Source organism: Schistocerca gregaria, chromosome 2 (assembly GCF_023897955.1).
Source record: "Schistocerca gregaria isolate iqSchGreg1 chromosome 2, iqSchGreg1.2, whole genome shotgun sequence".
In the NCBI taxonomy this organism is placed as follows: domain Eukaryota; kingdom Metazoa; phylum Arthropoda; class Insecta; order Orthoptera; family Acrididae; genus Schistocerca; species Schistocerca gregaria.
The window spans coordinates 618,176,547-618,189,298 of NC_064921.1; the positions used below are offsets into that span (position 1 = coordinate 618,176,547).

The 12,752-nt window shown below is 37.5% G+C and overlaps 1 protein-coding gene across 1 annotated transcript in view; it reads left to right on the top strand.

The window, feature by feature from the left end:
* The window catches only part of LOC126334595 (probable aconitate hydratase, mitochondrial), an 89,014-nt gene that overhangs the window by 42,858 nt on the left and 33,404 nt on the right, over positions 1 to 12,752 (top strand). The window contains exon 8 of the mRNA XM_049996987.1: positions 2,253 to 2,382. Coding sequence (XP_049852944.1) covers positions 2,253 to 2,382 — 130 coding nt within the window. The remainder of the gene's footprint in view (positions 1 to 2,252; positions 2,383 to 12,752) is intronic.

A 12,752-nucleotide genomic window follows, 5' to 3' on the forward strand; every position in this document is an offset into this window, starting at 1 on the left:
TATATACTCCTTCCACCTTTCTGCCTTCCCTTCTTTGCTTAGAACCTCGCTGCCATCTGAGCTCTTGATATTCATACACGTGGTTCTCTTCTCTCCAAAGGTCTCTTTAATTTTCCTGTAGGCAGTATCTATCTTACCCCTAGTGAGATAAGCTTCTACATCCTTACATTTGTCCTCTAGCCATCCCTGTTCAGCCATTTTGCACTTCCTGTCGATCTCATTTTTGAGACGTTTGTATTTCTTTTTGCCTGCTTCATTTACTGCATTTTTATATTTTCTCCTTTCATCAATTAAATTCAATATTTCTTCTGTTACCCAAGGATTTCTAGCAGCCCTCGTCTTTTTACCTACTTTATCCTCTGCTGCCTTCACTACTTCATCCCTCAGAGCTACCCATTCTTCTTCTACTGTATTTCTTTCCTCTATTCCTGTCAATTGTTCCCTTATGCTCTCCCTGAAACTCTGTACAACCTCTGGTTCTTTCAGTTTATCCATGTCCCATCTCCTTAATTTCCCACATTTTTGCAGTTTCTTCAGTTTTAATCTACAGGTCATAACCAATAGATTGTGGTCAGAGTCCACATCTGCCCCTGGAAATGTCTTACAAATTAAAACCTGGTTCCTAAATCTCTGTCTTACCATTATATAATCTATCTGATACCTTTTAGTATATCCAGGGTTCTTCCATGTATACAACTTCCTTTCATGCTTCTTAAACCAAGTGTTACCTATGATTAAGTTGTGCTCTGTACAAAAATCTACTAGGCGGCTTCCTCTTTCATTTCTTAGCCCCAATCCATATTCACCTACTATGTTTCCTTCTCTCCCTTTTCCTACACTCGAATTCCAGTCACCCATTACTATTAAATTTTCGTCTCCCTTCACTATCTGAATAATTTCTTTTATTTCATCGTACATTTCTTCAATTTCTTCGTCATTTGCAGAGCTAGTTGGCATATAAACTTGTACTACTGTAGTAGGTGTGGGCTTCGTATCTATCTTGGCCACAATAATGCGTTCACTATGCTGTTTGTAGTAGCTTACCCGCATTCCTATTTTCTATTCATTATTAAAACCTACTCCTGCATTACCCCTATTTGATTTTGTGTTTATAACCCTGTAGTCACCTGACCAGAAGTCTTGTTCCTCCTGCCACCGAACTTCACTAATTCCCACTATATCTAACTTTAACCTATCCATTTCCCTTTTTAAATTTTCTAACCTACCTGGCCGATTAAGGGATCTGACATTCCACGCTCCGATCTGTAGAATGCCAGTTTTCTTTCTCCTGATAACGACATCCTCCTGAGTAGTCCCCACCCGGAGATCCGAATGGGGGACTATTTTACCTCCGGAATATTTTACCCAAGAGGACGGCATCATTATTTAAACATACAGTAAAGCTGCATGTCCTCGGGAAAAATTACGGCTGTAGTTTCCCCTTGCTTTCAGCTGTTCGCAGTACCAGCACAGCAAGGCCGTTTTGGTTAATGTTGCAAGGCCAGATCAATCAATCATCCAGACTGTTGCCCCTGCAACTACTGAAAAGGCTGCTGCCCCTCTTCAGGAACCACACGTTTGTCTGGCCTCTCAACAGATACCCCTCCGTGTGTGGTTGCACCTACGGTACGGCCATCTGTATCGCTGAGGCATGCAAGCCTCCCCACCAACGGCAAGGTCCATGGTTCATGGGGGGGACAGCAGTCATATTGAACGTGATTCATTGAGTTGTATTTCCAAGCTGTATTCTTTACTTCTTACAAACGTTGTCAACAACAAATGTGTTGTTCATGAAACAAATCAGGTGACTTATCATGCGCCACCCTGTATGTGTGTTCTCCTGCTGCCGAGTAGATTTTTATCAGTCTGATTACTTTATATTGTTTAAAACTAATCAGTTACATGGATGTTTCAGTTTAAACAATGTAGAAATGTCACTGTTATTGTAATGTGATATGATGTAAAATGAAATTCTGAAATGAAAGCATTTTTCTTGGCATTTTAAATAAAGAAAGTGAAAGAATTGTTTAACAACTACTGTGCAGTGTGTCATTTATTGTCTGTCCAGTTTCTTACCTTCTGTTCCAGTTTTGATGTGTATTTAATTTTTCAGTCAGTCAACACCACAGGCATAAAAATTGCCATTATAATTCCATTGTGTGTTGTTCAAGTTGAGTTTGCCATTTATTTATCTGTATAACAAATGACATCTGATACACAATTAATTTCGGTTCTCTTCTTTTTTTATATAGATAATAGAGCTGAACTTGGACACATTAGAACCACACATCAATGGACCTTTCACTCCAGATTTATGTCACCCTGTTTCAAAAGTTGGTCAAACAGCTAAGGAGAAAGGATGGCCTGTGGACATTAGAGTGGGTAAGTATTTTTACTTTGAAAATGTTGAAAAATGAAGCTAAGCTGCATGAAGACTCACATTCTGTGTTACTCATCTTAATCAAAAAGCAAATGGTAAAAGATTGTATGGAGTAGACACATGTTAGTTGCCAGACTGTTTACCAAATTGCATGTAAATGAAGTAACTAACATAATAAATATATCCATAGTGTCTTGAAATTACACACTAAACCATATCGTTCATATTATAACAACTCCTCTTGACTTACCTTGTAAAATGCAAGTGCTATGCCGGAAACTTCCCTGATGTTTTGAAATCCTTAATTGTTTCAAGTTATAAGGAAGATAAAATGTCTTGACCGCTATTGAACAGTATCAATCATGTTCATAACCTCGTCTTAATTGTATGGTTTTAGGCTTAGTCTGTCTACCGTTAACACTGTGATGTTCTCAGATGTTTTCCAATGTTTTGAAAGCAATTTCTTTCCCGTGTTATGCTCCTTAATTTAGACAAAGCAGTTGACTGTATCACATGATACTGTAGTACCTACATGTGAACAACATTATGTATATGACAGTGTACTATAATTAATCAAATTGTATATATTAGATGGGAAACAAGTTGTCATAGTAAGTAATTGAAGGTTGAATGCCCTTCCAATTGCTACAGGAGTCCCACAACATTTTGCTCTAGCACTTTAACTTTTTTTAAATATATGTGATCTTCATCGTCCAACAAGTCTGTTAATATTTACTGATGATACAACCCTTATAGTGATAGATCTCAAACTAGATGTTGTGCTGAAAACAAAGTTATACTGATCATTTAAATTAATGTATTACACTACACATATCACCATTATTTACATTACACTGACTTGAAAGGAAAAAGTAATTTGTTATGCTTGATAATTAAAGAAAAAATATACGCTTTCAGACAAACACTGCAGACAGTTTTTCAAATACCTTGTCATTATGTCTAGATTACCATCAGACAGACTCCACTGTAGTTAGAAAACCATCTCTCACTGTCAGTATTGGAAGAGGAAATCCAAATAACCTTCAGTCCCACAACTCCAGACTGCTGATTGTCAACTGCTGTTGCCTTTAAACATTGACTATGTCGGTATATGCTGATCGCATGGACATTTTCTTTCCTGCACCATTCCACAGTGTCCGTACTACTGAGACCAGTCATTCCAGCTAAGACTGCAGGATCTTTGCCATGTCTACACAAAAGAATGTCCCAGCTTGTTGCCCTTGGGTTGAAACCTAAATCTAAAGCCTTGAAGACTGATTTGTTTGGATCTGTGGCCTTGAGAGTTATCCTAATATAAAAGTGCAACCCAGTATGCTTCAATCCCTCCTATACTTCTGCATGAAGCACTTGCACTTTACCTTTTTTTAAATGTTATTTGTTTGTTGCACAAAATACTGAAACATTCTTTAAGTAGAGCTCATGTGATGACAGATATTTCGAAGTCCCAAAGGAAATATTTATATTAAGTCACTGGCATGTTTCATGAAATTGGCATCTGCAAGAGTCCAATTCACTTCATCATCTGACAGCAAATTTACATTCTGATTGCACACTTTTACTTGACCCCTGAGTGGAGGATGCTGGGAGCAGAAGCCTGTGATTGGCTCATAGCAATTGGCTGCGGATACAAGCCCTTCCTTCTTTTCCCATGTCACCCACCTTATAGCTTACAAAAGAAATGAACATGCAATGATTATTGTGTTGCAGAAATGATATGAAAGTTTATGGTGAATCACTAGAAGGACCAGGTACAGCCTCTTCGCTCATTTTTGTAAATAATATAAACAATCATTATGCACAACAGTACACACAGATCAACACTCTATTCACAATGGCTATTTATTGTTACAAACTACAATATTGTTAGGTAGCTGTGGTTGGCAACGAGCGTAAACACTCCAGAGTGGCACAAAGTCAGCTGACTTTCGCTGATCACAGAGGGCTCTAGTAAAAGTGTGCAGTCAGCACTCTGCCCACGTTGGAAGGCACCTGAACTTATCACTGCAAAAGAATTCAATCATTTCTTCAAAATTGCTGTGAAGAGGAGTGAGTCCTGGCATGTTAAAACTGGAAGAGCAAAAAACTTTTTGTCTCCATTATTTTCCTTCAGAAACTGCAAATACAATTGTTTCCTTTTCTTGGTGTTCAAGAAAGCATGCTTTGAATTGCTGCTAATAGTGTACAACTTACTAAGTTCCTTTGAAAAAATGTTTACAGTCAGATGCAGTTTATGTGCCCTGCACTGTACGTGGTAAGTTATTACCTATTATTATTATCGAGGAGGCAACACATTTCTTAATGTGTCTAGAAGTGTCACTCGCTACTGCTTCTGTGTTATCTTTCTATGTATAGTATTTCTCAAGACCCCCAAAATTGCCCAAGTTTATTACTTTGAGTTTGCTGTCTAGAGAACCTGTATACTTGCAACCAAAGTTTCTGCTGGTTTCACACTTCAGCAGGCCTCAACAGCACAGCAGAAACACAATGGCCTCATCTGTGACTACACTCGTTGGCTGAAAGCCATGTACGCACTGCTGCTGGATATATTTTTTTGTTGCAGTTGTGTTTCCAACAGTGCTCCACAACAAGTTTGAAACTGCTTAGTGTTCAGGTTGCTGTACACACTTGCAGCACTATTAATACTTAAAGGTACATGCAAATGAAAGAACACACATCATTAGTGGATGAAGGACTGCTGCAGAACAACATGTGAGAATAGCTTGCTACAGAAGCTGAATATGGAAGACAGCTCTGATTTCTGTAACATCTCTTCGATGTCATTAACAGATATGTAAATTCTGGTAGGTTTTATAGCATCGGGTGTTTCAAAAAAGGACCTAGATATCAGGGAGCGCTTCCAGTCAATGAAAGGCTTTCTGGCTACTCTCCATGTTTTTTTGACAACAGGAGATTCATTCAAAGCCTTTCGTTTTTATTTCACACTTCAAAGCAAGCATTATCTTAAATATACCTGAAGTTGTAGACCACTGTTGGAAGTCTCGAAGGGTTATACAAAGGTAACTAAACGTATAAGCTTGTTAAGTATGTATTTTGTCCATTTTTTAGTCTCTTTTTTTTTTTTCTTTTCAACAACTGGACACCCACAATCAAAAACCAATACTTCCTCAGTTGTGTTGTTTGCAAATATAACTGGGAAATTAACACTGCATGTTGATGCACACGACACACCCATACACACTGACTCCATACTTGTGTAGAAGGCTTAACTCTGGCTGAAGCAAGATGCCATTCAGGTTTTGTTTTGTGACTGCCCTCTATACTTATGGCAATTTTCTTAGTGACTGTGCCATTTATAGGTCACAGATGCAGAGTTCACCAGTATCCTCATTTTTCCTGATTCAACAGTACTTCTAGAAGTAGTTGGGAAGAGACATTGTACATATCTTGCCACCCATTCATTTTAATTTCTTGTGTGTAAGAGATGATGATGATGATGATGATGATGATGATGTAGAAGAGCCAGGAACTTGTTCATTACCTCTTTCCAGTATAAAATCTCCTGAAACCTGAAATAAGATTTATTTATTTCTGACTGAAAAAGACTGGTGTGGAACAACATGCCTGTTCTCAGCTACAACACTTCTCCCATTGTATGGGAACAGTTTATGGGAAGTACATAGTCATACAGTGCCCTGCTACTAGTGGGAGCAAATTTTACAATTAAAAAGGGTCCTATAGCATTGTGGTGCTTGCAGTCATTGATGTCTGCTATGATCCAGATATTGGTTGCCATGAGAGAAATGGAGGTGTATTGAAGAACATAATCGTAAATGAACAAGTTCTCAGAAAACTGCTGAACTTGACACAAGCTAACTGACCCTAAGATACATTTTCATAGCAGACACTACTTTCCCATTAAACAAAAACATGGAACTATACCCAGCAGTGTATATCCAAGGTTCAAATGAACAAATTTTTAATTACTGATTGTCTAGGGCTAGAAAGGTTGTAGAGAACATAGTTGGTACTATGGCTTTAGTTTTTCATATCTTTCAAAAACCTGTGTTGTTGCAAGATGAGAAAGCAGAAATTGTCATGCGTACAGATTTGTGTCTACATAATTTTTTTTAAGGGACTTGCTGAGGCAAGGAACCAGTATACCCTACAAGGAAGCTTAATTTTGTATGGTTTACCAATAGGTGAGATGATCCCAGGCACATGGAGACAAGATGACATTACATTGAATTTTACTGCACTCCAACTCATACTACATAAAGCTTCTAACTGAAATGAATACATTACTGATGAGTGTGCAAAATATTTTCTTAGCCCACAAGGAAGTGTCCCACGGAAAGTAACTGTGAGTGTATGTTACTGTACAGTTTAAAAATACAAATAAAGCAAGCAAGCATAATTGTTTGTACCTCTGTCTGTAGGTTCGTTTGGCACATGAACATTATTGAGAAACTGCAAGAGTGGATAACCAAATGTGACATTCACCATTCGGAAATTTGTGAAATAAAAAAATATAACTATCATTACCGGTACCAAAAAATACACTTTAAAATATACAGACAATTTTTATTGGTACAATTGCCAATGTACATCACTGTGAGTTGCAATTTCAAATGATACACATATAACTTAGAAAAGTATTAAAAATATACTTAGCTGTGGGAACTGGAATTAAGTCATTTGCCTGGATTTTTTTGTAACTATGTTAATAATGAGACAGCTGTTCCAAATTTCTTCATTTATTGTATCCAATTTATTTGGACAAAATTAAACAGATGTTCACTCAGTTTTTTTTGTAAAAATGATCTAGCAACAGCTAACACAGACTACCTTCCTTAACTGCAATTATAACAGTGAGTACTCAGTATAGGCGTGATACAATGATAAAAATGCTACTGAAACACTTGTTAACTTGCAAGTGAATGTGACGCCAGTCTGTGTCAGTGTGGAGTCTAGTGTTTGAAAATTATTATTATTATTATTTAAATAAATGGCAGATATTGTTTGGAAATTAGATCATAAAATATTGCATGGGTTCTGAGCCCAGCACTTTCATTTGCAACATAAATTACAGGACAATTCTTAGCCACATGTACTTCAATAATCATGAATTGTGAGCCTTGCATCTAATTATCGTGATTATGTGGTGTAAGTGGTGTTATAAGCAATGACCAAGGAAAAAGAAATCTCATGATGATAAGAGTTTGTAACTATGTCTATGTAAAATACCTATTTACACACCACATAATCAACTATGCCACTGTAAAGGACTATAATTGCAAATATTCTCACTCTAATGGTTAAACAGTGCATGGTCCCACACCTTTCCTTTGTAACATGATGAAACTATGCTTTTATTGGTTTGCAGACAAGCCAGCTGAAAAATCCTTTGTTGTGCACCTAATTGTTTCAGTGTAAATAAAATCTCCTCAAAGTCTGCAGGCTCCTGTGAAATAGAAATGTTATACCAGCTGCACGAGCAGTTGCGTGAGTGTAAAGAAAAGTATTAAAATCAAATTTGCCATGTAATGTAGCTCCTGCGATTCTACGTTGTCTTGACTGCTCAGCCAGCTATGCGTGAAATTAAGGATTAAATAACAGTTCAAGCTAAAGTACTACTTCACAATTATGAATTATTTAGGAATAAAGAAGATACCTCACCGAAAGGCAGAAGTGCTGCACCGTTGATAGGCACACAAATGAAAGGTATGGAGCTTGGCTAGCTTTTGGAATGCACTTCCTCTTTCCAGCTGTAGGACGGACACACACACACACACACACACACACACACACACACACACACACACACACACACACACAAAGCACCCCAGCTAGCCCACAGCTGGTCACAACTCTCTCACAAACTGTTAGACGCTCCCCCCACCCCCTCCCTGTCTCTCACCTCCCTCCATCCCTCACCCCACCCAATCCCAAACCCCCTTCCTCATCCTAGGTCACTCACTGTGGGTCATTAAAGAACTGGCAGTTGGCTGAGCACAGTGTAGGGCAAAAGGTGTGTGCACGTGAGTGAGTGAATATGTGTGCGTTTCTGTGCATGTTTTTCCTACAGCTAGAAAAAGGAAGTGCATTCCAAAAGCTAGTCAAGCTTCTTGCCTTTTGTTTTTGTGCCTATCTACGATGCAGCGCTTCTGCCTTGTGGTGAGTCGTCTCCTTCATTCCTAAATAATTCATGATTTTCAACCATAACTGTCCATACATTATTTCATCATTAATAACACATTATATAGTCTTGCAGACATGGAAGACACAGAGTGATCCTATAACAATGACAGGGTCAGAGAGAGATAGATAGAGAGAGAGAGAGAGAGAGAGAGAGAGAGAGAGAGAGAGAGAGAGAGAGACTATTACAGTGGAACTTTTATGTATATACTAAATTGTAGGACTCACAGATATAAATATACTGTTTTGTCGCACATTATATCAAGTCTATATTGTTATTGGTTTTCTCATTAGTAACATTTTGTAGAATTAACAATCTTATATTCCATGGTCATTGATTTCCTTTATCACTAGTTACTACATTATATGGACTTACTTTTATTAAAGTCTCTCAATTCATTAAATCATGTTGTTGTGGTCTTCAGTCCAGAGACTGGTTTGATGCAGCTCTCCATGCTAATCTATCCTGTGCAAGCTTCTTCATTTCCCAGTACTTACTGCAACCTACATCCTTCTGAATCTGCTTAGTGTATTCATCTCTCGGTCTCCCTCTACGATTTTTACCCTCCACAGTGCCCTCCAATGCTAAATTTGTGATCCCTTGAGGCCTCAACACATGTCCTACCAGCCGATCCCTTCTTCCAGTCAAGTTGTGCCACAAACTTCTCTTCTCACCAATCCTATTCAATACCCCCTCATTAGTTATGTGATCTACTCACCTAATCTTCAACAATCTTCTGTAGCACCACATTTCGAAAGCTTCTATTCTCTTCTTGTCCAGACTATTTATTGTCCATGTTTCACTTCCATACATGGCTACACTCCATACAAATACTTTCAGAAACAACTTCCTGACACTTAAATCAATACTCGATATTAACAAATTTCTCTTCTTGAGAAACGCTTTCCTTGCCATTGCCAGTCTACATTTTATATCCTCTCTACTTCGACCATCATCAGTTATTTTGCTCCCCAAATAGCAAAACTCCTTTACTACTTTAAGTCTCTCATTTCCTAATCTAATTCCCTCAGCATCACACGACTAAAATCGACTACATTCCATTATCCTCGTTTTGCTTTTGTTGACGTTCATCTTATACCCTCCTTTCAAGACACTGTCCATTCCGTTCTGCTCTTCCAAGTCCTTTGCTGTCTCTGACAGAATTACAATGTCATCGGCGAACCTCAATGTTTTTATTTCTTCTCCATGGATTTTAATACCTACTCCGAATTTTCTTTTTTTTCCTTTACTTATTGCTCAATATACAGATTGAATAACATCGGAAATAGGCTACAACCCTGTCTCACTCCCATCCCAACCACTGCTTCCCTTTCATGTCCCTCGACTCTTACAACTGCCATCTGGTTTCTGTACAAATTGTAAATAGCTTTCGCTCCCTGTATTTTACCCCTGCCATCTTTAGAATTTGAAAGAGAGTATTCCAGTCAACATTGTCAAAAGCTTTCTCTAAGTCTACAAATGCTAGAAATGTAGGTTTGCCTTTCCTTAATCTTTCTTCTAAGGTAAGTCGTAAGGTCAGTATTGCCTCACGTGTTCCAACATTTCTACGGAATCCAAACTGATCTTCCCCGAGGTCGGCTTCTATCATTTTTTCCATTCGCCTAACAAGTATAAAAATGTTCGTGACAAATACATATGGAGATGCAATCTCCAAACCAAATGTGCTCTGCATGTTCTCTCATTTGTTTACTGCAGATTGCACATGGCTTCCCATTTGTACTGGGAATAAGGTACATGTGAGGGGCCTAATTTTTATCTGCCACATCCAGGTGAAAGACAGATTCTGAAATTGTCCACCCACCTGGCATCTTTTAAGGGTCTCCTTGCCCTGCATAGAAGTAGCGCACAGGCTTTATATTCATCATGGGCAGCTGTAAGAAAGTCTCTAGCGAGTTGGCTATGGCTTACTAAGCTATTAAATGAAGGTTCAAGGTCACCTGGAATGCCAGTGATTTTCCTTTTATTAATGACACAACACACAGCAGGGATTCATAAACCGCTAAAAAGGAATTTAACAAATGTTTGCCTACAACATTACATGTAAAACTGTTCAAGTGTGTAAGAGCTATAAACCAGGTGCATTAAGTACATCGTAGAAATTACAGCTAAGTTACAATCGTACATTCGTGTTCTTCATTGCTCGCATAGTTGTGATTTCTTAAACTCGTTATATCTAGGGCATGCAACTTAAACCTCAATTGTGTTGCCTCTTGCTTAGAAGCGTCTTATATGGCCCTTCCTGTTGAACTGAATTGGTCAGCCCAGAACACTTTGCTCGGTGTGCGTTTCTGGCATGAAGTCATTCATCTGTGTAGTGTAATTCTAATGACTGTAAAATAAAATCACAGTGGAATGTATGACAGCTAGTATCGAGAGGGTAGCTACTATGACTGTTGATTAAATCTGAATTATATTTTAAAAGATAATGTTGAACCATCTGTTCTCTCAACTTTGCTCCCCTGCGTATGTCATAAATCAACTAATGCATACCTTTTCAACCATGAAGTGAAGCTTGGGATAGAATATTATGGCTACCAGAGCCATAAATGTGACAGTGGACCCACCCTTTATTAATATACAACAATCACAGCGTTTTGCATAGCATTGTTTAAATGAGAGCATAGTTGGAATTACATTTGGAAGTTGTACATCTTTGATAATCTACATAGAGGATTACTTACTACAAAATATGATTACAAATTTTATACAAGCAGAATGAGATAGCACTATATTTTTAGGCTGAAAAGTAGATTTTGTAAACAATTAGTACAAAATAATGGTGATTTATGTTTTAATTTTGTCATAGTGGTTGATACTAACAGTATCCTTGAGTCTTTGGTAAAGTTTAACAAATTAGTACCATCAAAATTTCATAAGTATTTTTAAGTTAATTTATTTTCTGGTATGTTCTACAATGTGGTTTTACAGAAAGTAATAATTATTTTGATACCTAAAGTTGTTGTATTTGATATTAATTACATTTGCAGCCTAATACTAAATCAGACTTTGAAAGTAACAACAGTTTACTATAAATATGAAAAGTTTACATAATTTCAGTCTTTGGATTACGTTCTTCATTAAAGTTAGGGGCTCAGATTCTACATCCATCTGATCATTAGACATGCCATGTAGGTTTGTATAAACCACTGCCCAATCTTTGGTTGTTCACCAGTTCTACATAACCAGTTGGTATTGCACCATAAGTGATTGAATTTTTTTTCTCTGTGCAGTTGGTGATGGTGCTGGGAATAGCAGCAATTTTCTGCAGTGAATCTTGTATTCTTATACTCCTTACTTCAAACATTACACAGGCCTTCCTCCACCTGATGCAAAACACTAAACCCACAGTTTGTTGCCTGATCCATTCAATTTTTTGCAAAACAAGCTCAGTAGTTGCACCCAAAAACACAACATAAAGTATAGACATATGGTAGCACTGTTCAGCAGTGATAATTCCCATGCCCTGGCATCAGCACACACTGCAGCCTATGACATTTTCATTTGTGAATTACTTTAGCATGTATCCTTCACAGAGTTTGATACAGTGAATAGAGACAAATGTATTCTCACTTAAGATTTAATGAGAATTTTGGAGAAAATATGGATAGTGCTGCGTTGCCGCAAACTTTGAAAATTCATGTAAAACTGCTATGTAAGAAAAAAAGACCAATGAGATGAATTGCAACTCAATAAATAGTTATACACATTTCTTCTCTGAATGCAGAAATGCTCCAAATGACCTTGAAATTGATACCCAAACAATTACGGCAATATTAAATAATATTTTTATAAGTTAATATGTATTATAAGCTGATTTTGCCGTGTGATAGACCCAGAGGATCTCATGCTTTTACCCATACATGGAATGTTGAAATTTGATGTCTAATCGAACTTTAAATCGTGTAGTATATTTACATGCTCAATAATGGTACTTTTGCTACAAAAATACACATTAGTGGTAGTGAAACACCATATTCGGCTATGACAACCATATTACTATTGTACACTACTTTGTTGACTTGCTAACATTGGCAGTGTGCCATAATCAACCAGGATGAAAAAGTCAGTATGTAATTTCAACATTAAATGGCTACCAGTTGCCACTGACTTCTTTAGATTTCACATTTTTCATTTTGTACTGCCAGTTTTGTGTTATGTCATTTAATCGGAGTT